The sequence below is a fragment of the Mobula hypostoma genome, chromosome 8, assembly GCF_963921235.1.
Source record: "Mobula hypostoma chromosome 8, sMobHyp1.1, whole genome shotgun sequence".
Lineage (NCBI taxonomy): Eukaryota > Metazoa > Chordata > Chondrichthyes > Myliobatiformes > Myliobatidae > Mobula > Mobula hypostoma.
In genome coordinates, this window is record NC_086104.1 from 50,137,149 (window position 1) to 50,161,531 (window position 24,383).

Consider the following 24,383-nt stretch of genomic DNA (forward strand, 5'->3'; position numbering starts at 1 on the left):
ACTTTATGTTGGAAAAAAAAGAAATTGTATTGTTTATGAAAATCGAGACCCCTCGAGATTTTGCTCTGAATGAAGAATGAAATTGTAAACTCCTCCACCGATTAAAAAGGCGTGCGTTGTCACAACTATGTACATGTGTTTCTTGTAGGAAAATAATGGGGGGCCTTAACTTTTTAATATAAGCAAAAATCTTATTCCATTTCACAGGATGATTTAACCCGTTCACATTAAAACTAAGTAAATCAATATTTTGATCCATTTTAAATACTAATTAACAGAAGAGTTAAAAGATCTGACCATAAAATAACTATTCTTTGCATTTGTGGTCAGATGCTAAATGCATTTCATTGGTTTTGTATCTGTACTCGGCACAATGATGATAAAGTTGAATCTAATCTAATCTAATAAATTATTAGAACCAGAGAACGAACCATAAAATAAGGTACTCAAACAAAAAATTTGGACGGTAGCCCAACCCAGCTTCCAGAGAAAAAAGAAACCACATCCCCTCCCCCTGCCAAAGCCAAAAAAGCCGGCCAAAGGACAGTCGACATGCTAAACCCTAAAGACAACCCTCCCAAAGAAATCCTGCTGGCGAAACTCCAATCATTCAAGGTTACTATGTTCCTACCAAGAGAAAACAGACAAAACAAATTTAGATCAGAAATCCAAAACATGAGGATTCATTTTAATAATTTCAAAAAAAATAGAAAAACCTCAAAAAAGTAATAAAAAAATCAAAGAAAATATCAAAAAGATATATAAACAGTCAAAATGTAAGTTTATTAAAACCTTATTCTATCCAAAATTAAAAAGATAATTGCACTTGTAAGAGATATAACACAATTAATCTTCCGCTTTCAAAAAACTTCTGTGCGTGTTCAACCGATCCCAGCCATTCCTGCACACCATTTTTCTGAACAATTAAAAGACATGTGGGGAAGCAAAGGGAGTGCTTAAACCCTTTGTTATAAAGCAGTGACATAACTTCTTTATATTTGCACGTTCAGCCATAACCTCCGGTGTATAATCTTCCACAAATCTGATCATCTTCCTGTTGTAATCAATCATTCCTACTTGACGGGTGTGACGGATTAAAAGCTCCTTAGTATTAAATTCATGAGAACATAAAATAACCGACCTAGGTTGCTCCCCCGACTTTGGTTTCGGGGCCTGTGACCGGTGGGCACAGTCCAACTTAGGCAGAGACGGCAATAAATCAGGGAATAGCTGCTTCAGAAAGCTTGCAAAGAACTCCATGGGGTGGGCACCGTCAATTGATTCTTCAAGATCCAGAATACGTAGATTGTTCCTTCTGCTTCTGCTTTCCAGGCTGGTAATCTTCTTTGTTAATTTTTCATTAGATAAGATAATTTTTTGCAGAGCTTACTCATGTCTTCTAAGTCCACTTCCAATATCGACAAAGTTTCTTTATTCTCCTTAATTCACTTATCATGTTTGATTAGAGTTTGTTGAATAGCGTCCAACTTGACGTTAAGATGTTGAAATTCCTCAGAAAGTTCTGTTCTTTGCTTTTTAAGGAAATCTCCAATTGATTCCAAAGTGGTTGGAGAATCATCTTCTTTTTCTTTTGCAGAGGCTTTAGTCTTTCTCAAAGGCATAATAGAGCAATATTGAGATTTATAATAAGGTTTAAAAAAACTGGTAGGGAACAAAGATAGATAAGGTAGGAGCAAGTTCAAAAATATGTTACCCCATCAGCTGCCAGCAGGGCGCTCTCTCTCTATGTTTCTAAATAGGTTTTTCAAACAGTGACAATTAAGCAGAACCATCACATCAGAATATTTACTTCAATTGCAAAATTAAAGAATGAAGAGGCAAGTTTGCAGGACAGAGTGTGAACATGCATATATTTCTATTACAGGAAAAGTTGCTCTGCATTTTGAGAGGTTGAGGAATAGACATTTCAGTATGAACACTTAGCAACTACAACTTACCATCTTTTCAATAAAAATTCAGAAAGAGGATTTACTGCTCAGTCACCCTGTAAAACTCACATTAATTCTTTAAAATAATTTTGTCTTAATGGTGAGATCCAAAAGAACAGAATTTTGCTTGTTCCTTCATAGACCAAAAACATAAATTTTGCCACTTTCAGCAATAGGATTATTGTGAAAATCCTCCATGTGGCAGTCATATCAAAATTCAAAATATATGCAAAAAGTTCTTCACATAATAAAATTTCTATTTTTGTTAACTGTTTACAAAAACAGAATAAAAACTGGACTTTCAAACTTAAAACGAATCTGTTGGATTTTGCCATTTTATTTGCAATTCCAATTGTCCTTTCCCTCATGATTCTATTTGAGTGCAATGATAAAATTCAGTTATGTGTAGGGTGTCTCATCAGATATCTATGTTGATTATAGCATGGAATACAAATGCTGAACTACTGACATTTAAATGGGAATACTTTCCTGTGTTTCTTTCTCAACATGGCCATACTCATACACTCCTGTTTTCCAAAGGCTAAAATCCATGTACAGCTGAGAATCTGGCTGCCCTCATCCTGAAAGTTCTCATTGAGAAGCACAAAGTGTGGTCTTCATTCACAGATCAGCAGAGAGAGTGGGTGACTTTCTGCTAACCATTATGTTTTGCCAGCAGTAGGTCCTCAGCTGCCAGAATAAAACACACTTCAACTTAGTTGGTCATGAAATCTTCAAAGTGAAACTCGAAAGGAACTATAGATGATGGAAGTCTAAAATACACAGAATGCTGGAAATATTTAGCATGTCAGGTCTAATCTTTTATCATGAAATAGTTATATCTGTACATTTCTTTTTAATTTATTCTACTGAATGGGAGGAGATGACACATTAATGTGCCTGTAGTACTTTCCTGATTACTTCTCTTGTCAAGCAGCAGCAAGCAATTCCATAACATTTCTTAAGGATAAAGTAAGGTTGATACATGTAGTGGATACGATAATTTGGTCATTTTTTGTTTGAGTGGCAGGAAATAAAATTTCATATAAAACGCAAAAATAAATTGGGGAGATGGATGAATATAGGGAACTGTTGAGTGTGATACATTTTGGAGAAGAAATTTGATGCTGAATGAAATGGCACTTCTTGGATGAAAAATACAGAGGAGGGGAGAAGTTTAAGGTGTATTACAAAGAATTATTGTTAAGGTAGTGGGGGATAAAGGAAGAGGAAAACTGTTGTTAAAGTAGAACAGGAAAGTTTGACTTGAATTGGCAGAAGGACAAAAAGGTCAAGGGACCGACAAATGTGTATGGGCAGTATTTACACAGCATTTGCCCAGATTGAGGTTTCTTTAATCAGAACATCACAACATTCCAGCTTGGTTGAACCCCAAATCATACTGACCCTGGACATATATTGTTTGTGAAAAGTCACACGGCTGTTCGTGGAGCCAGCTAATGAGCTAAGTTTGCATACGAACCCAGTGAGAGGGTTACACTAGATACTGGCATAGATTTTATGTGGAAATGCTGATACTGTACCGGTCTTTGTGCCTGACAGCAACTTAAGGACTTCTGTGCAGGTATTTGCAAATGGAGTGCATGGGTAGCAATTATTCTGACTCTGGAGTTCATACAAGTGAAAATCTGCTGTAAATACTCTACACTGGTACTTCACCCTTGAAGAATTCTCTGCAAGGTATAGGTTTTTGTTAATTCTTGGGATTCTTGGTTTGAATGGCATAAAGCAGCTGAAACAGTCATGGGTAATTAAAAAAAATTCATAGTTAAAACATTATATTTATTCTAAATATTTAGAAACATTTAACAAATTATTTTAGACCATTTTAAAGCCTTGTGTTTTATTTTTTTTCAAATTCATTTATGATCTTAAAGTTTATGAACACCTTTAAGGTGTGTTCTGCTAGTTTCTAAAACCCTGATTTAATGAAACTTCTATCTGTCAGTGATGTGAGGGTGAGCAGGTGCACTTTTTGTGCATGGGGCTAGATTTGGCACCTGGCATGACCCCACTCTAGCATGGAGCCCCTTTTTGCTGTGCAGGTCCTCACCAAAGGATGCTCTCTGTGATTTTTCAAGTTTCCAGTGAGATGACCAAAAGTAATTTTCCAAACATTTTACAAGTGATTGCTGGCCAGACAGCGCTCACTCCTGCTGCAAAATCTAGATAATTAAACTTACACTGTAAAACACTTTACTTGGGCGTTTCTATGGCATAGTCACTCCTGCGACGATATACTTCTTCACGAGCAAGAGATACAGATGCAGCTTGAGCGGTTGAGAATTTCAAACAGTGTTTTTATTTTAGGCTTTCAGCATCTGCCATTTTGATTTTCTGTACTTACTGTGGTACTAATGCCAAGAAAAAAGCCTCCCTTCTGATTTGTATACACCAGTGAGTCAATTATTTGTTTCATTTCATTGCTATCACAATAAATATGCTACCATACATCTATTGTGTTGTACTCAAGTTATCTAGCATAAAAACACTGAGTGATGACTCATAAGCATTTACTTTCATACACCTACTGTATATCCAGAGTAAATTAATTGTCAATTACAGGAAACTTTGGTGCTATAAATGCACCAAGTTATCAGTGATCAACATTTTCTTGAACAAGACTTTAGGTCCATCAAAAAACAAAATGCACAAGCTCTAATTAGGCCCTTGAGAAAAACCTAAACATTGCACCATCATTCAATGTTTGTAAGCTTCAATTATTATCTTACAAAAATAGTTGCAACTGCAGGTGAAATGTGGCCAAGTTTTATCTTTCACAGAACGCTATCAAACAGTGCAGACTGCCATCCTCAAAACACGAAAAACAATTTTAAAACAGCAAAATATCCCAAGGCACATCACAAACAAAAATAAGTATGATTAAATAAGGAGATAAGACAAGAGCAGAATTGGGCCACTTTGCCCATTCCGTTTGCCCCACCATCCCATCATGGCTGATTTATTAACCCTATCAACCCCATTCTCTTGCCTTCTCCCCAAGAACGTCCCTCTATTCCGACACTGTGCCCTCTCGTACTAGACTCACCCACTACAGGAAATACCGTCTCCACATCCACTGTACCTATGCCTTTTAATATTCAATAGGATTCACTGACATTCCCCCTCATTCTTCTAAAGTCTTTCCTGTATCTTGTTAGCAGCCTCATGTACAACATCTTCTCAAAGGCCTTCTGAAAATCCAAGTAAAGACCATCCACTGACTCTCCTTTGTCTATCCTGCCAGTTACTTCCTCAGGCAACGTTTTCCCTTACAGACTTTGGCCTACCTTATCATGACCCCCGCCTGTCCCCCCCCCCAAGTACCCTGAAACCTCATCCTTAATAATAGAATCGAACATCTTCCCAACCACTAAAGTCAGGATAACCAGCCTGTAATTTCCAGTCTTTTCCCCTCATTCTTTCTGAAAGAATAAAGTGGCATTTGCAATTTCCCAGTCATCTGGAACTATTCCAGGATCTAGTGATTCTTGAAAGATCATTACTAATGTCTCCACAATCTCTTCAGCTACCTCTTTCAGAACCCTGGGGTGTTGTCCAATTTGACTTATCTACCTTCAGACCTTTCGGCTTCCCAAATACCATTCTCGTAGTAATAGTAACTCACCTCTGCCCCCTGGCATTCTTGAATTTCTGGCATACAGCTAGTGTCTTCCACTGTGAAGACAGGCAAAATACTTAAGTTTGTTGGCCATTTTTTTGTCCCCCAATACTACCTATTCAGCATCATTTCCCAGCAGTCTGATACCCACTCTCACCTCTAATTTACTCTCTAAATATCGGAAAAATCTTTTGGCATTCTTTTATATTATTGGCTAACTCAGCTTCACATTTTATTTTTTCTCTCCGTACAGCTTTTTTTTAGTTGCCTTCCGCTGGTTCTTAAAAGCTTCCCAAACTTCTAACTACTCACAAATTTTTGCTCTATTTTATGTCCCCTCTTTTGCTTTCATGTTAGCTTTGACTTCCATTGTCAGTGTCACCCTCCGTTTTGAATATTTCTTCATCTTCGGGATCTATTTTTTCAAATTTCCCCCAGAATCTTCAACCTTTGCTGTTCTGACATCTTCCCTGCTAGTGTCCCCTTCCAATCATCTTTGGCCAACTCCTCTCGTGTCTCTGTAATTTCCTTTACTCTACTGTAATACTGATACATGTGACTATTTCTCCCTCTCAAACTCCAGGGTGAATTCTCCCATTTTATGATCACTGTCTCTTCAGGCTACCTTTACCTTAAGCTCTCTAATCAATTCCAGTTCATTACACAACACCCCATCCAGAACTGCCTTTCCCCTAATGGGCTCAACCACAAGCTGCTCTAAAGAGCCATTTCATAGGCACTCTGCAAATTTCCTCTCCTGGGATCCAGCACCAACCTCATTTTTCCAAACTACCTGCATATCGAAATCCCCCATGACTACCATAACATTGCTCTTATCACATGCCTTTTCTACCTTCTGTTTTAACTCGTATCCCACATCCTGGCTACTGTTCAGAGGCCTGTAAATAACCCCCATCAGGGTTGTGTTACCCTTGCAGTTTAACTCTACCAAAACAATGTGTATCCTTGGATTTTAAACTATGATCGTCTTTCCGCCACGACACCATACCTGCCAATCTCTAACTGTGCTGCAAGATCACCTACCTTATTCTGTATATTGCGAGCAATTCAAATATAGTACCTTCAGTCCTGTATTCATCACCATTTTTGATTTTGCCCCCCTGTTAAACTGCACCTCATCGCACTGACTTCAATTTTGCCTTATTATCTGCCTGTTCTTCCTCAAAATCTCTCTACACAATGCATCAAATTGTATACCAACCGCCCCATCCTTAGTCCTGTCACTCCAGTTTCCATCCTCCTGCCAAAATATTTAAAACCATGTCAATATATAATAGATATTATGGTAAAAAAAAAACCCACAAACTTTGTCAACAAGGTTTCTTAAGGCCTCGGAGATGGGGAGAAAAAAAAGTGGAAAGTCCAGAGAGGGAATTCAAGAGTTAGAAACAGCCTGAATGTGGAGTGATGCCCAAGAAGTCAGAAATGTAGGATGACACGTAGCTAAGAGGGGTTGAAGGCTCAAAGAAATTACAAAAGTAGGTCGGGATAAGGCTATGGACATATTGAAAAGTTGAAAAAGCACAGGGGAAGCGGACAAAGATGGTTTGGTGAAGGTGTTTTGGTTAATACCAAGTCTAAAGAGTAAAGAACATGAAATGTCTGCCGGGGTATGCTGCAATAGAGATAACAAAACATTCAAAGTCTTTTATGACCAAGTTAACCCCGCCAAAGAACACTGTCTTCTAGGCCTACATACTAACTGGGCACCATGCTGGGTAGCAGTTAGCATGACACTGGGCAGAGTTTGAAGTTCAATTCCAAGAAATCTTCAAAGATTGGTGGCTCAGAAAGGCAACATCCATTATTAAGGACCCCCATCACCCAGGACATCCCCTTTTCTCATTGTTATAATCAGGAAGAAGGTTCAGAAGCATGAAGGTACACACTCAGTGATTCAGGAACAGCTTCTTCCCCTTTGCCATCCAATTCCTAAATGGACATTGAACCCTTGAACACCACCTCACCTTATTTGATTATCTTTGTTTTTGCACTACTATTTTTAACTGATATATATTATATTTATTATTAAATTTATTTATTTTTCTACATTTACCATGAATTGCATTGTACTGCTGCCACTAAGATACCAAATTTCATGACATATGCCTGTGATATTAAACCTATTCTGATTTCAATTGATAATCAAGAATATTTCTGACAGTACTTGTATAAAACAACGTAGGAGTCATAGTACACTACTGCATAGAAACAGGCCCTTTGGCCCATCTAGACCATGCAGAACTATTACTCTGAGTAGTTCCGTCCACCTGCACCTGGACTATAGTGCTCCATACCTGCTGCAAGCTTTAATAGCTTTTCTCATTGTCCACTGTGCAATTAATCTTGGTGTCATCTGCAAATTTGCTGGTCCAGTTTACCACATTATCATCCAGACTGATACAGATAACAAAACAACTGATCCAGCTCCAACCTCTGTGGCATCCCACTAATCCCAGGCTTCCAGTCAGAGAGGCAACTATCTACTACCACCCTCTGGCTTTCACGTCATCCTGAATGACGAATAACTAAACCTTGTTGATCAATATGGGACTTTGTCAAAAGCCATGGTAAAGCCCATGTTGATAACATCCACTGCTTTTCCTGGTAAACTCCTTGAAAACTCTATAGCATTGGTTAGACACAACCTACCATGCACAATGAGAAATGCATGTGTCTGAAGGGATGAATTTTCTATATTTCATCCACAGCTTTTTATACTATTTTTTCTTTTATCACAATATGCAGTTAATTTCTTACTATTCTTTTTCACTACTTCTCAAATGATAAAGATATATTTCACCTAAGACAAGCCTTTCATGGGGTTCAAGTGCAGTGTGTTTTTGTCCATTTGGAAAACACTCCTTTTTGTAAATAGGGTGACGTGATGCATTCATTTTGTTAACCTCTGCTAATTAATGCTGACCATTTCCAATTTTAAACTGTATGCAAGCATTCAATTATTAGGGGTTCACCAAAACAGTTCAATCCAAAATTTTAATCTCCTGAGACAGAAGACATTAAAAAAGTAATATCCAATGCCTCTATCATTGATGTTTTATTAATGTGCCTTGTATTTTTTTTTCAGAAACTTGGAATGTATATAATTTTGTAAACATTGCCTGAATAAAATTCTGAAGAGTCAATTCTTCCCAACTAAGCAATTTCTAAGCAATGAAACAATTTGAGCTTTCTTAAGAACTTTTTTTCCAAATGGCTACTTTGGTAATAGAATGATGGTATCCTTCAGGATATTTAGTCTTGGTTAGATTGTTTTATGTTAATTGTTTCAAAATCATATAGTCAGATTTCAACCTTTATCGCTGGAATATAAAAGTCTCCTCCATTCACTTATGAAGGGGTTTTCCCTGAGCTGTGCAAGCACACATTGGCCTTCTGTATCAAAGTCCATGCTGTTTACAGAGCCTTCATTTCATGGTTTAGAAATCCCTCTGATGCACCTCTTCTCTACATAGCGGAGTTCAGGAACTGAAGAAGTTCAGCTCGATTTCGGTCTCGCTGTGGAAAGGAAAAAAAAAGTTTATCTGTCCTAATAGATTAAATGGATCTGTTAAGAGAAATAAGTAATAATTTCATAGTTGACTTTAGTTGGAGAATTTCAAAAAGTTCAAAGCTCAAAGTACATTATCAAAGTTGACAATCTTGAAATTTGTCTTCTTGCAGGCAGCCACAAAAACAAAGAAACCCAAGAGAACCCATTAAAAAACAGTCAAAAACCTAATGTGCAGGAAAAAAACAAGTCATGCAAACAATAAAAGGCAAACAAATAACATTCAGAACTAAAGTTCATGAAAGTCAGTTCACAGCCACGAAACCAGTTCATCACTGCAGCCGGTTCAGGAGCCCGTTAGTTGCAGGCCACAGCCTCAGATTAGGACAGAGAGAGTAAACCTCATGGAGCAGCCGTCCCTCTGTCCCCAACACTCAACCTTTTCAATCTGGCGCAGCACTTAAATCAGCCAAGCATCTTCGCTCTCAGGCCTGGGCCTTGCCACTTTGATTTGGCCCCAAGCCTGCTCTAGTAATGGCCAAACCTTAGCTTGTTCCTCGCTCTTGGGTTCTGCTGCCTTGATTCGGCCCGTACCCGCCACGTCGCCACAACCGTAATGCACCTTCAAGACTCCAGTTCACTGAATCCCCCCAGAGCATTGCAAAAGTGCCAGTTCGTTCAGGTGGTTCAAAAGCACAACTCCAAAAGGGAAATTACAGACTATTGACTGCAGTGACCATCACCCAGAAAAAGTGTGATTAATAGAGTAGTTAGATTTGTTTGTTGCCAGTAAAGTACTGCTGTGTCTTACCAGGGCCATCTCAAGCCTTAAACCACTGAAAATCTGTAAATGGCAACATAGTTTCACAGAAGAGTAGCAATTGCTCAAAAGAATATGTTCAAAATTTAACAACAGCTTGTATTGGAGACAGAAACTATAGTCAGGAATACCAAAAATTTAAAGAAAAACAGGTTCAAATGGGTGGCTTCAACAGATCGGTCTGATGACTGTGGAAAACAACTGAGACCAGTTGGAATTCCCGGCAGTGAGATTTAAAAATATAGACACACATCAGATAAGGTGCAGTACAGTGCTTCACAGATAGTGTTCTTTCAAATTACTCCAATTTAAAGGGTAAAACAAGGTAACATACCTCTTTATCACCTCTGGTTTTCTTAACTTTCATTTTTATCTTCTTTCCTGTAATCATGCTATATTTATCACTTTTGTCTCGGTCTTTCAGAAACTGTAATGAGAACAATATTTATAACCACAAAGCTGTAGGCTGAAAAACAACAATGCACAGATTGCCCTCCTGTGTTCATAGAAGGATCTGCAATTTGATGGAATTCTCACTTTTGAATTTCTAAAATGGCTACAAATTTTCATGAATTTGATTTCATAATTCCTCTTTGGACCTCTCTTCTGTTCCCAACAACCAGTTCACTCCTTCGGCATGTTCCCTTGTCACTGCAGGCTTGTATCATTTGTCATTTCACCTCTTCCCTTCCCACCAACCAGAGATCAGTCAGTCTTTCCAGATATACTTGTACTTCTCACTCCACTTTCCTCCCTTCAGTATTCATAAAGTGGTATTCTCTACAGTGCAGAACCCAAACATGAATTGGGTGTCTGCTTTGTGTAACACCTGAACTTGGTCTGCGGGACTACCCCGAACTTCCCGTTGGCACTTCACTTCCATTGCACTCAGGGCTATTGGTCTGTGGCCTCCTGCACTGTTACAATGAAGTCCAATATGAACTGGAGGAACGGCACATTATTGTTCAATTGGGCATGTTGCAGGCTTTCAGACTCAATAAAGAATTCAATGACTTTAAGAAATACAATTTCACTCTCTGGATCAGTTAACCATCTGTGATGATGCCTCAGCTGGTTCAATTTGGTTTTCTTTTTCTCTGGAAGTGAAGCACTTGCCCAGCTTGTGCTGCCTGGCGCAGCTCCTTCACATCTCCTACCTTCGTTTGTCTGCGTTTCCACTCTCTAACTGCTCCCTTTCATTGCCCTAATAACCTTGTTTATCCCTGTGACCAGTTCTACCCTATCAGAGGAGTCCATCCTCCCTGCAGCTTAATAAACTTCTTTCCTGCCTTTCCAGTTCCAGCAAAGGGCTGTCAACCTGAAATGATAACTCTTTTTCTTTCCATGAGATGCTGCCTGACCTGTTGAGTATTCCCAGCAGTCTGCATGCAACACACACAAGATGCTGGAGGAACTCAGCAGACCAGGCAGCATCTATGAAGCAGAGTATGCAGCCGACGTTTGCACCAAGACCCTTCATCAGGACACAGCAGCCTATATTTTTGTTTTAGATTTCCAGCATCTGCAGTTTTCTCAATTTCTATCAGGCACTTCACAACTAATCTACCTCTACTTCATGACTGATCTACCAATCATATTCCTGGCTTGCCTTAAAGTATGAACCTTTAATTCAATTACAGGCACACTGATAAGCCCAGAATTTATTTCCCATCTCTGAAATAGCATCTCTGGAGTGGGGGGGGGGGTGTCGTGTGGGGTAAAAATGTCAGGTACTACAGGACATGCATTTAAAAATGAGAGAGGGAAAGTTTAATGCTTATCTGTGGGGTAAGTTTTTCTATTTCCTCCCCCCCCACAGAGAACAGTGGGTGTCTGGAACGGGTTGACAAGGGTAGTGGTGAAAGCAGATATGACAGTGACCTATTAGAGATCATTAAAACATGGATTATGTGTAGGCAGAAGAGAGTTACTTTAATTTGGCATTATTTCTCACACAGATATTATGAGTTGAAGGATCGGTTCTTATCACGCATGGTTCTATCTTCTAGCAAATTTACACAATTTGATGCCTCTAAATAGGCACAGATTAGTCATCGATAGTCAGTATGAAGATGTTAAGAGACAGTTGTGCTTGACCATTTGAGGGGGACAAAGAGGGCTGTCTGGCTGCTGTAGTCAATGTGGATTTCAGCAAAACATTTGACAAGATCTCACATGACAGGATGGTCAAAATGGTGACAACTGCTGGGGTCCAAGGAAGAGTGACACACTGAATGCAAAAGTGGCTCAGTGGCAGGAAACCAAGGTAAAGTTTTTTTTTGTGGCTGGTTGACCCATACCTTTTGGTCGCTCTGTTGCAACCTTTTCCAGGACTCTATCATTTACAGTGCAAATTCTGCTCTAATTTAACATATCAAAATGGAAACTGTAGGTCTAACCCCTCAGCCTCTTTAAAATGTTCTGTTTTTTTTTCCCCACATGCAATGTTCTCCAAGGTGGATTTGAAACTTAGGAACAGGGAAGTATTATTTAGTCCTTTAAGCCTGTTCCATTACTCAATGAAATCATAATTGATCTGTAATGCAAGCTGACATACTCATCACTTGAGATTTTTTTTTCCAGAATTTTAATTGTAAATCATAAATTAATTAGCCTAACATCAAATGTCATTTATGGAAGAGAGTTCCAAGACATTTCTAACTTCCTTTGCAAGTAGTACAAATTCCTAACTTCAACATGGTTCTTTTTTTTAAGACGATGATTCCTTAGCATTGTTATACATTAGTGAATGAAATTAAATTAATTTGTTTACAGTGACAAAGGGTAGAAACACAGTATATTCAGCAGAAACCTCAGTATCATCCAGTACAAATTCTATTTTGTCACTGTAAATCTGAATCAATGTTACTTACATCTTAAGTACCACAAGTACTATTTGCACAAACAAACAATATTTCTTTATGAACCAGAAAAGGTTACAGAATGGTATACAGAAAAAATTCAAGAGCACGTCCCTTTGCTGGGATAATGTTTACCATCATGATTTACAAATATAATGTTTGAAATTTTTCTACAATGCTGGTTACATCCATGGCATCCGACATATCAACACCGAACAACTTCAGATACCGTAGCACTTTCTTTAAATCATTGTTGTACTTAAGGTTATTAACAGCTTTAATATGTGAAGTAGTTACTGGGAATTGTATTTGAATTTTACACCTTACCAACATTCTGTTTTAGGGAAGAGAATTGTCTGTTGTGGCTTCATTCAAAATGTTTTAGAATTACCAACTGAGTGTTGAATTACCTTAGAAATCTGGACAGGCCCTGAACATGTATTCTTTTTCTTCTTTTGCTTTTTCTTTTTTTCTTTTTTGCCTCGCTAAAAAGAAGCAAATTATAAATAACACTGCAAGAACTTTTTAATGGGTTCAATAATAGACTAAGAGCAGTTATGATTCAAAATACTGTATTTTCCTTATATCATTTTCTTATATCTTACTTCAAATGAAAAATAAAAATCTTCACCTTTTTGTGTTGTTTTTCTTTCTTCCTTTTTTTAATTTTTGACTTTTTCTGGGATTCTGTCAAAGCAGTTACAGGATCAGACACGAGTAATGTGTGGTAAATTCCGCTCAATATTTAAACATACCACCCTCTTAGAAGAAAACTGCTTGAAATAACATGTGTTTTCTCTGTTTCCAAATAGGATTTATCAAATTCTATTAATTTCCCATTTTTTTAAAGCAACATACCAAACAAATCTTCCGGACATAGTTATCGACAATAATAATTAAATGCTTAAGCATTTTGATTTCTGATCGAATGCTTCACAGAAATTTTTTGCAAAAAAAGCATGCAGAAGTGTGGACAATTGTGTAGTTTTGTTAAATCATATTCAGAGATGCGTGGTTACATATTGTAAATTTTATGAAAGTACATTAATAAGCAAAGCCTCAGGTATAGTACAAAATGCACATTCTGGGAGGTAGGTTGGATTTACAGTGGTATGCAAAAGTTTGGGCACCTCTGGTCAAAATTTCTGTTATTGTGAATAGCTAAGCAAGTAAAAGATGAACTGATTTCCAAAAGGCATAAAGTTAAAGATGTCACATTTCTTTAATATTTTAAGCAAGAAAACTTTTTAATTTTCATCTTTTAGAGTTTCAAAATAACAAAAAAGGAAAAAGGCCCGAAGCAAAAGTTTGGGCACTCTGCATGGCAGTACTTAGTAACAACCCCTTTGGCAAGTATCACAGCTGGTAAACGCTTTTTGTAGCCAGCTAAGAGTCTTTCAATTCTTGTTTGGGGGATTTTCGCCCATTCTTCCTTGCAAAAGGCTTCTAGTTCTATGAGATTCTTGGCTGTCTTGCATGCACTGCTCTTTTGAGGTCTATCCACAGATTCTCGATGATGTTTAAGTCGGGGGACTGTGAGGACCATGGCAAAACCTTCAGCTTGCGCCTCCTGAGGTAGTCCATTGTGGATTTTGAGGTGTGTTTAGGATCATTATCCTGTTGTAGAAGCCATCCTCTTCTCATCTTTGGCTTTTTTTTTACAGACGGTGTGATGTTTACTACCAGAATTTGCTGGTATTTAATTGAATTCATTCTTTCCTCTACCAGGAAATCTTCCCCATGCCACTGGCTGCAACACAAGCCCAAAGCATGATCCATCCATCCCTGTGCTTAACAGTTGGAGAGGTGTTCTTTTCATGAAATTCTGCACCTTTTTTTCTCCAAACATACCTTTGCTCATTGGGGCCAAAAAGTTCTGTTCAAAAGTTTCAAAGGAACATCTGAACAAGCCTGATGCATTTTGGAATCAAGTCCAGTGGACTGATGAAGTTAAAATAGAACTTTTTGGCACACTTCAAGATCCACAATGGACTACCTCAAGAGGCGCAAGCTGAAGGCTTTGCCGTAGCCCTCATAGTCCCCCGACCTAAACATCATTGAGAATCTGTGGATAGACCGCAAAAGAGCAGTGCATGCAAGACGGCCAAGAATCTCACAGAACTAGAAGCCTTTTGCAAGGAAGAATGGGCGAAAATCTCCCAAACAAGAATCTAAAGACTCTTAGCTGGCTACAGAAAGCAGTTACAAGCTGTAATACTTGCCAAAGGGGGTGTTACTAAATACTGCCATGCAGAGTGCCCAAACTTTTACTTCGGGCCCTTTTCCTTTTTTGTTATTTTGAAACTGTAAAAGATGGAAATTAAAAAGTTTTCTTGCTTAAAATATTAAAGAAATGTGTCATCTTTAACTTTATGCCTCTTAGAAATCAGTTCATCTTTTACTTGGTTAGCTATTCACAGTAACAGAAATTTTGACCGGGGTGCCCAAACTTTTGTATGCCACTGTATGAACTTGTTAGTTTCAGTGCAAACTAGTTTAATCTTTAGGTTAAATGCAATAGCTTCACAAAAATCCTCAAGAGAGACATCATAATCATTTCAATTTTTCTTTTGAATTATACATTTTCACATCTATGTGAAAGCAAATCAGAAGCCATGGGGCCCAGACACAGCTGAGAGATCAGGATGCTGCCTTCAGATTGGGGGGTAAGATGGCTCTCAGGTCAGCAAAAGTTGTGTTTCCTGCGCCATCAGGAGGCCAAACAGGATTATTCAGAGAATATACAGCCATTTTGGTGACACAGAGACATGAGGGGCATGCTGGAGGGCATGCAGTCCATCCTGTGCGTTAACAACAGTGACGCTTCTCTCCCTCATAGGCTAAATGTCTTTTACGCTTGGTTTGATGCATGGAATAGTGTGCCGACGAGGAAGCCCTCCACCCCTCGAGGAGCAGACACTATCTGGTTACAACTGATGTGAGGAAGACCCTAGCTAGGGTCAACCCACGTAAAGCTGCAGGGCCTGATAACATACCTGGTTGGGTGCTGAGGTACTGCGCAGCCCAGCTAATTCAGGTTCTAACAGACACCTTGAGGATTAGTCCACTGTCCCCTCAGGCTTCAAGGTGGCTACCATCATCCCACTGCCCAAGAGGTGACAGCAACATGTCTCAATGACTACTGTCTAGTGCCACCAACCTCAACAATAATGAAGTGTTTTGAGTGACTGCTTATGGATTGCATTAAATCCCATCTGTCATATTGGACCCTTTCCAGTTTGCTTATCACTCAAATTGGTCCACTGATGATGCCATAGCCTCTGCACTCCACTCCATCCTGTCCCACCGGGAAAACAGTGCCTCATAGGCCAGAGTGCTATTTATTGACTTCAGCTCAGTGTTTACTATGATCCTCCCTCAGAAGCTGGTGGGTAACTGTCTTTGTTTCTCAACACCTTACTCTGAAACTGAATCCTGGACTTCTTGACAGAAAGACGACAGTCAGTCCATGTTGGCAGAAACATCTCTAGGTCTATTATGCTGAGCACTGGTGTTCACTACGGCTACGCGCTCAGCCAACTGTTGATGCATGACTGCGCTGTTAGATCCAGTTCAAACCGAATCACCAAGTTCGCTAATGACACATAGGCGGATGGCCTCATCAACAATGATGAGATGGCATACAGAGAGGAGGTAGAGCAGCTGGTAGGATGGTGGGAGCTCAACAACTTGAATCTCAACATGGACGAAAGAGATGATTGTGGATCTTAGGAAGGTGCAGGCTAACCTCTCCTCAGTGCATATACATGACTCCTCTGTGGAGAGAGTTAGGAGCACCAAGTTCCTGGGAGTGCACATAACAGACAATCTCACCTGGTCCCTCTTTGGTCAAGAAAACACAGCAGGATTTACACTTTGAGGAGATTGAGGTGAATGAGGTCTTCCTTTCACACCTCCCCCTTCCATTTCAACCAATATTTACAAGGGCACCATCGAGAGTGTCCTGACCAGCTGCATCATTGTCTGGTATGGGAATTGCAAGGTATCTGACTGCAAATCCCTACAAAGGATTGCAAACACTGCTGAGAGGATCATTGAGGTCCCTTTTCCACCCTTCAGAGATATTTATCAGCAGGACTGCACATACAGGGCTCTTAGCATTGTGAATCCCTCCCATCCAACCAACAATCTTTCTGAACCTCTACCATAAGGCACGAGGTACCACAGCATTAGAACAAGAATTGTCAGGATGGGAAACAGCTTCTTTTTCCAGGCTGTAAAACAACTGAACTCTTTGCCAACACCCAGATCCCATCAAGTATAAAGTGCCAGCAGCGTTACACTACTTCCTTTTTAAACATATTAAACATGCACCTTAATATTTGTTAACTTACTAGTGGTAATATTACTTTTTGTATTATGTGTGCGAGTTATACGTGATGTGTTATGCACTTTGGTCCAGAGGAATGTTGTTTTGTTTGGTGGTATACATGTATACAGCTGAATGACAATAAGCTGAACTTGAACTTTACGAGACATCTTCTCTTCCATCTCAGCTTCATATGCTCTGTTCCTTTCACCTCACTCTTTCCAATTCTCTTCACCTTTAATTTACACTTCTACCCACTGTGCCACCTCCTATCACCATTGTTTAACAGTCCACTTGACTGAATGAAAATTAATCCACTTGTAGCTGCTTTAGTAACACTGCATCAGTACACGAATAAAAAACGTAAACCTATCATCTGAAGTTTTATGTTTAGCTAATTTAACACTTATCTTGTATGATATTTAATATGATATTGAATTGTAGATAAAGAAAGTGACATTATTATCCATGTACATAAATCCTTTTCAATAATTTCTGATACTTTTAAATGTGGTAAAAACAATGTTTTGGTTTTTGGGGTTTATCAGCAGAAAATAGAAATTAAAAAATAAACAACAGACTATCAACTACAGAACGATGTTCAATTCTGAGCAAAGACATTAGAAAAGGGGAGGTGTACCAAGATATTACCAGGGAAGCATAGTCTCAAGATAAGGAATCATCCATTTAAAACCAAGCTGAAGAGAATTTTTTTTAAACTAGAAGGGGTTATAAAATTAAGGAATTCTCTAAGTCAAAAGGAAAACATGCTCAATAACCAAAAGAAAATTGGACAGAAATCAAAATAATTTTGGGGGATTATAGCAAATAAAGAAATATGAGATTGCCAACACAGCAGAGGTGGTTTAAATGTTCTGTCTAGATCTTAAATGGGAGAGCAGCTATAGATTTGAAGTAAAAGAAAATAAAACACCAGAAAGACTCGGCAGGCCAGGCAGTACCTTTGGAAAGAGAAATAGGATTAATAATTCAAGTCAGGGACACTTTGGTCAAACTGGGTAGGGGGAACGTTAGTTAAGTTGCCAGGGGCTGGGGGTTGTGGACATGAGCAACTCACGTTATGCATGTTGTGAATAGCACCAAGCTCAAAGCTACTATGGGGATGCATCTGATTATATTTTAGCTTCTATTGATGTTTTGCATATTCACCTCTACTGCTCGATCTGCTTTGACTTCTTGAAGATGATGAGGATGACGAAGATGATGAATTTGATGACGATGAGGAAGACGATGAAGTTGAAGTCACGGAAGAAGATCTACTTCTACTCCGTTTTCTTTTTCTTTTAGCTTTTCCTTCATAAAATATAAACAGCATATTTGAAACAGTAAATGCTATTATATGAACACAATTAATCATTCTTTCTTTGTATTATCGTCTCAATAGTTCAAATCACTAGCAATATAACTTCTAAGATTTAAGTGTTCCTATATTTTAATTTAATTTCATGACTGGATACTACTGCCTAACCACACCGCCATCTTCATCCATTAACACTTGACTAACTGAGATGAATTATCTGAGATATCCAGAACAGCAAGACTTCATACAGTATTATAGAATGTGATAGTATTGGGTTTGCTGACTGAAAAATTCTGAACTCAAATAAAGATCTTAAGCCCCATCTGATATAAATAGCTACAAGTACCCTCAATAAAGGTTGGTTCTACTGTAGCCACCTAATTGTCAAAGGCTAGATCACTTCCCTGTTTATCCCCCACAGCGCATTTAGCTGCCAACACCCACTATTTGATTGGATGCTTCTTCACTACCAAGGAGTTACTTTCAGCTAACAAAGTAGTTTAAACACAGTTCAACTATTTTTAATAATACACATTTACATTTAGATAAAATGCTTAAGATACATCTAAAAATCACAAAGAATTTCTATCTTAAAAAAGATTTCCAAACTACAAATGATTTCTAAAACACAAAGGATTTCCAAAACACGGGTACAATTCCTATACGATAAAAAGGCATACCAATGAGTTGTCTGTAGCAGAAATTGAAGTCTGAGGAATGAATTATACTTTACCCCATGTTTCTGTGATTTTTCTTGACCATTCCTAACAAGACTGACCACTCTTTTACATTTATACTGCTTTTTTGCCATTTGGATGACTTCAAACATATTTTCACACTGTTCATCTAAAAGCCTCTGCAAATCCATCTGGGGACAGAGTGTCCAAACACCTAAAATTAATATTGTGAATGCTGAATCTGTGTTCACAGATTTTCCAACTATTGATAGATTAGCTATTTGATGTGCTAAGTGATGGCATCAATCTGGTCTACAAGCTTCCTTGACATAACTTAGCTTGTGTTGTCTGGTTTGAAACAGGCCAATTAACCTAACTTGAGCAATCAGCACCGTGTTGTAGGCCAGCAGTCTGTGCTCTATAGCAGAGGTCCCCAACCTTTTTTGCATTGTGGACCGGTTTAATATTGACAATATTCTTGCGGACCAGCCGACCGGGGGGGTTGGGTTGCCAATGGACAAGGGTAGCAGTCAAATACGGGACACTTGTGTTTACCCCAAGAAAGACTACCATGACCACAAAGCCTTGCGCGGGCACCTGTGTGCGCATGCATTTGCGTGTATATGCCGATTTTTTTCCTACAAATCATTTTTGGTAATTCTGTTCAGTGAAACTACACTGTACATACATTATTTCTGCTTTATATAGGCTGTGTATTTATATATCATATCATATCATTCCTGCTTTTACTATATGTTAGTGTTATTTTAGGTTTTATGTGTTACCTGGTATGATTTAGTAGGTTATTTTTCGGGTCTGGGAATGCTCGAAAATTTTTCCTATATAAATTAATGGTAATTGCTTCTTCACTTTACGCCATTTTGGCACCAACGTTTCATAGGAACGCTCTGCCTTAGCGGGGACAATATGGGGCAAAGGCAGTCCCGTATGGGACAAACCAATTTAACCCAATAAATGGGATGTCCCGGCTAATACGGGACAGTTGGCAACCCTGGGGGAGGATGGTGTTAATCACACGACCGGAGTATAGGTGATAAGTCAACTATAAGTCACTTATAAGTGGCTGATACACTCAATTTTGTTTCTAAAAGGGTTTATCTAACAAATTTAATATTAAGCACACAGCGCATATTTTCCTTGCATGAATATAGGATAAGTCAATTATAAGTCATTTATAAGTCAATAGCAACATAACATTTTAAGTAACGTTTGGATATTAAACACACAGCGCATATTTTCCCTGTATGAACATATAAAATCATTGCAACACACCAATATCGCTGAATCAGTGGGAGCCCTGGGCTTGTTTCCCTGCAACAAGACGGTCCCATCGAGGGGTGATGGGAGACAGAAATACTCGAAGGGGGTTCCTTGTGTCCAGTCTATTCTGCAATTTAGTTTTCGTTGCCTTCATTGCAGAAAACCCCGCTTCGCAGAGATATGTTGGAAATGGAAGCAGCAACGTTTTCAGTGCTTTTGCGGCTATCTCAGGATACTCAGCCTTGACTTTGATCCAGAATGCCAGCAGAGATGTTATATCAAACATACTTTTTAGCCCGCCGTCATTTGCAAGCTCGAGGAGTTGATTTTCTTCCCGCGCTGACATGGATGACGTGTGCGTAATGACCTCACGTGCGTTCAATTCAACAGTGGGCGTGACAGGGAATGAGGAAAGGTGCAGCTGACTCATATCGCCAAATCATATCGTTCCCTCGTGGCCCGGTACCGGTCCGCGACCCAGTGATTGGGGACCACTGCTCTGTAGAGAGTGCTATTTGTTTACAAAGCTGACCTTTTAACTTCAGACTGATAATTACTTGCAATTTACATTAAGAACTGAAGACTGGCTCCCGTTCATGACAAGAATCTGAACAAATAATATTGGTTGGAAGTTTAGCTTGCTCAAAAACAACTCTTTGATCTTTAGAAGTTTCAGCTGCAATGTTAGAAAGCTGAGCTTGGATGAAAAAAAAGGTCCCCTGGCCCTGCACAGTGAATATTCATCACAAGAATACAATAAGCTATTGGATAAGTTATGTGATGTGATCGAAATAAAGATTGTGCATCAGCGTCAATGTGAAATATCAACGATGTGTCAAAGTATACTTGAGCTGACAAAATGCTCTAGATGTATCACAAGCAAATTGATAACAATCCACAAAATGAGATATTAGGAAATAAAGCAAAAAACTGGCAGATTTCATTTTCAGATGGAAGCTCATCAACCTGAAATATTAACAGCTTTACTCCCTCCACAAATGCTGCCTCCCCGTAGACTTTTTTTTTGCTTTTATTTGAGCTACGTTGTTGGTGAATGGGAGAACTGATTATTGAGTTCTGTAATACCTGTTCCTATTGTTTTTAGTAAGTAAAACTCCAAAAGCTGTTGGAGGCTTCTGAGAACCAATGGGAGGGAACTCTGCAAAGCTAAGTTATTCTGCTTCAAGGTATTAACACCACAAGCAACACACACTCCTTTTTAATTTAGGGTAGGTGAATCTGTCATTTTACTTAAATGGGCCAGGTATTTCATGAAATTACACTTAAATGATTCAAATAATTCCATTGTTCTTTATATAATCATAATTGACTATAAAACTTAATAAAACAGTACCTGTCTCTCTTTTCTGGTCCATTGTAGATGTGCTTGGGTTCTGCCTCATCTTTCTACCCCTCTCATTTCGATCTTCCATGACATACTGCGGAATTTACATTCCATAAAAAATTCAAATAACTTGCAACTTTATAACTTGAATGTTAAGCGCAACTTGCACAATTACAGCTGTAGCAAGCAGAATTCTGTGGGGATTTCGGTTATTAGCTAGCTTATGAAACAGACTACATAGATAACTTCAACGGGGCCAAGGTCACATGAATGAAGCAGCTAGAATACTAAAACATGATTACGATTATACTTAGTATACTGTGAAATGTGTTTCTATAACATGGGTTCAGTGTACTTTATCTACAATGGATATCTTTGATACAGCAAGTTCCCAGCGTCACTGGCGGGTTAACTGGAGCTGGACGCTGTTGGGGAGACATTTCACCCTTGCGGGAAAGATGCTATGAGACCACCACCTCGACTAGCATCCCAGGCCAAACCAAGGCCGCGGCTCGGTCTCGGGCCTACCGCTGAACCCAGATAGCTGGGTCAGGATTGAGCCCACCGTGTTGACGCCTGGACAAGGAAGGGATCCGAGCGAATAACACGGTCCCCCGCCCCTGCCTGGTTCCTGATGCGCATCTAGACATTGCCCCCCTCGGCCCGGTTATTGCCACTTTCCCCGTCCCCTCCTACCGGCCGCCGCGACTCTTCAGCCGCCCGATCCGCCATACACTGCGCACTAGGCGGCGGCACCGCCTGTCAATCACCCGGAAGCGGCGGGGAGCCCGTTCCTCAAATTGAATCCTTTGAAAAACATCTTCACAGCAAGCGGAGTGAACTCAATGCAGGTACCATTTGCAATTAAAGTTAATGGCACAATGTAGTTCTTCTACTCTTCAAATAAATTGTCAGCTGTTTGTTATTATGTGAGTCCAGCAGGGACTTTAACTTCATTGCTTTTGAGGAGAGATGAGTAGCATTAATGATGGGAGAGTTCTGCTGGAAGGGGAAGTTGAATTTTGCACCGAATAGAGCTGTGTTTAAAAACTGCTTATCCAAAAGTATCTAAATAATTGGATAGTAGATCAAATTTATGGTAAAAATAAAACCCGGGAATTGGAGACGAATAAGGGCTGATCTTCCCTCTTGGTGTTTGAATAGCATTGTTCTAATAATGCTAAAGCAGTTACCTTCCTTTGGGTGGTGGGGTACAAAGACGTTAAAATAATACACGACGAAAACTTCTCATGAGTGCAGTTTATGTCCAGGGCATTTCCATTGGGTTTATCTGTTTATGCATTTTAAAAAGTGCCGGCGAGGGAGGGCAAGACAAAAATGAATGTAAGGGATTACAGGAGAGGAGCAAATGAGATGACGAAGTAGAACAGGAGGCACTGGGCATTTTGGTGTCAGTAGGAGTTTTGGAATTTTAGTATCATGGATGTAAACTTCATCCTAATAAAGTTCAAAGTAAGTCTATTATTAAAGTAAGTGTATGTCACTATACAACCCTGAGATTCATTTTCTTGTGGGCATACTCAAGAAATATAATAACCATAATAGAATCAATGAAAGACCGCACCAAACGAACATACCACCCGTGTGTGAAAGATAAGCTACTGTGCAAATACAAAAAGAGATAATAATAAATAAATAAGCAACGAATATCAAAAACATGAGATGATGAGTCCTTGAAAGTGAGTCCATATGTTGTGAGAAAATTTCAATGATGGGGCAAGAGAAGTTGTGTGAAGTTATCTCCTTTGGTTCAAGAGCCAAGTATTTAGGCTCTTTCAGAGTAATCACAATACTTGAGGATACTGAAATTAAAAATAGAAAGTGTTTGAAGTATTCAGTAGGCCAGGTCACATCTGCATTGAATGAAGTATTTAAAGAAAAATTAACTCTATTTGTGCATGGCATTTCATTTGAAGAGGACTAGAATATAAAAGCAAGGATGTAATGTAGAGGCTTTATAAAGCACTGGTGAGGCCTCATTTGGAGTTCTGAGGGCAGTTTTGGGTCCCTTATCTAAGAAAGGATGTGCTGACATTGGAGAAAGTTCAAAGGAGGTTCACAAATCTGATTCCAGGATTGAAAGGCTTGTCCCATGTAGAGCACTTGATGACTCTGGTCCCGTACTGACTGGAATTCAGAAGAATGAGGGGTGACCTCATTGAATCCTATTGAATGTTGAAAGGCTTTGGTAGAGTGGATGTGGAGAGGATGTTTCCTATGGTGGAGGTAAGTCTAAAAGCAGAAGACACAGCCTCAGAATAGAGGGGCATCCTTTTAGAACAAAGATGAGGAAGAATTTCTTTAGCCAGAGTTTGGTGAATCTGTGGCATATTAAGCTCATTTATTTTTCTGCACTTTTGGTTTATTGAAATCTGAAGATAGTAGAACAGACAAGAATGAAATAATGAAGTAAAAAGCTACAATTAAAATGTAATATTAGTAGTGAATTATTTATTATATCTTGTTATATAGATAATTGATAAAGATAAAAACTGTGTTAAGTGTACACAAGGTCCTAGAACTTCTGTCTTGATAAATGTGTAATTAAACTCTAGGAAGTTGGTAATGCATCAGAAATAGAAAAACCCAGGATGCAAAAGTTA

The 24,383-nt window shown here is 38.9% G+C and overlaps 1 protein-coding gene across 1 annotated transcript; it reads right to left on the reverse strand.

Moving 5' to 3' along the window:
- Window positions 1-844: 844 nt before the first annotated feature.
- si:ch211-22i13.2 (uncharacterized protein LOC553945 homolog) lies at window positions 845-22,589 on the reverse strand. Its single transcript, XM_063055830.1, has 7 exons — window positions 22,456-22,589; window positions 21,769-21,853; window positions 18,306-18,449; window positions 13,437-13,492; window positions 13,216-13,290; window positions 10,279-10,371; window positions 845-9,132 (listed from the first exon to the last, which is right to left on the reverse strand). Exons 1-7 carry the CDS (start codon window positions 22,489-22,491, stop codon window positions 9,082-9,084), a joined length of 540 nt encoding a protein of 179 aa, XP_062911900.1. The 5' UTR covers window positions 22,492-22,589; the 3' UTR covers window positions 845-9,081.
- Window positions 22,590-24,383: the final 1,794 nt, after the last annotated feature.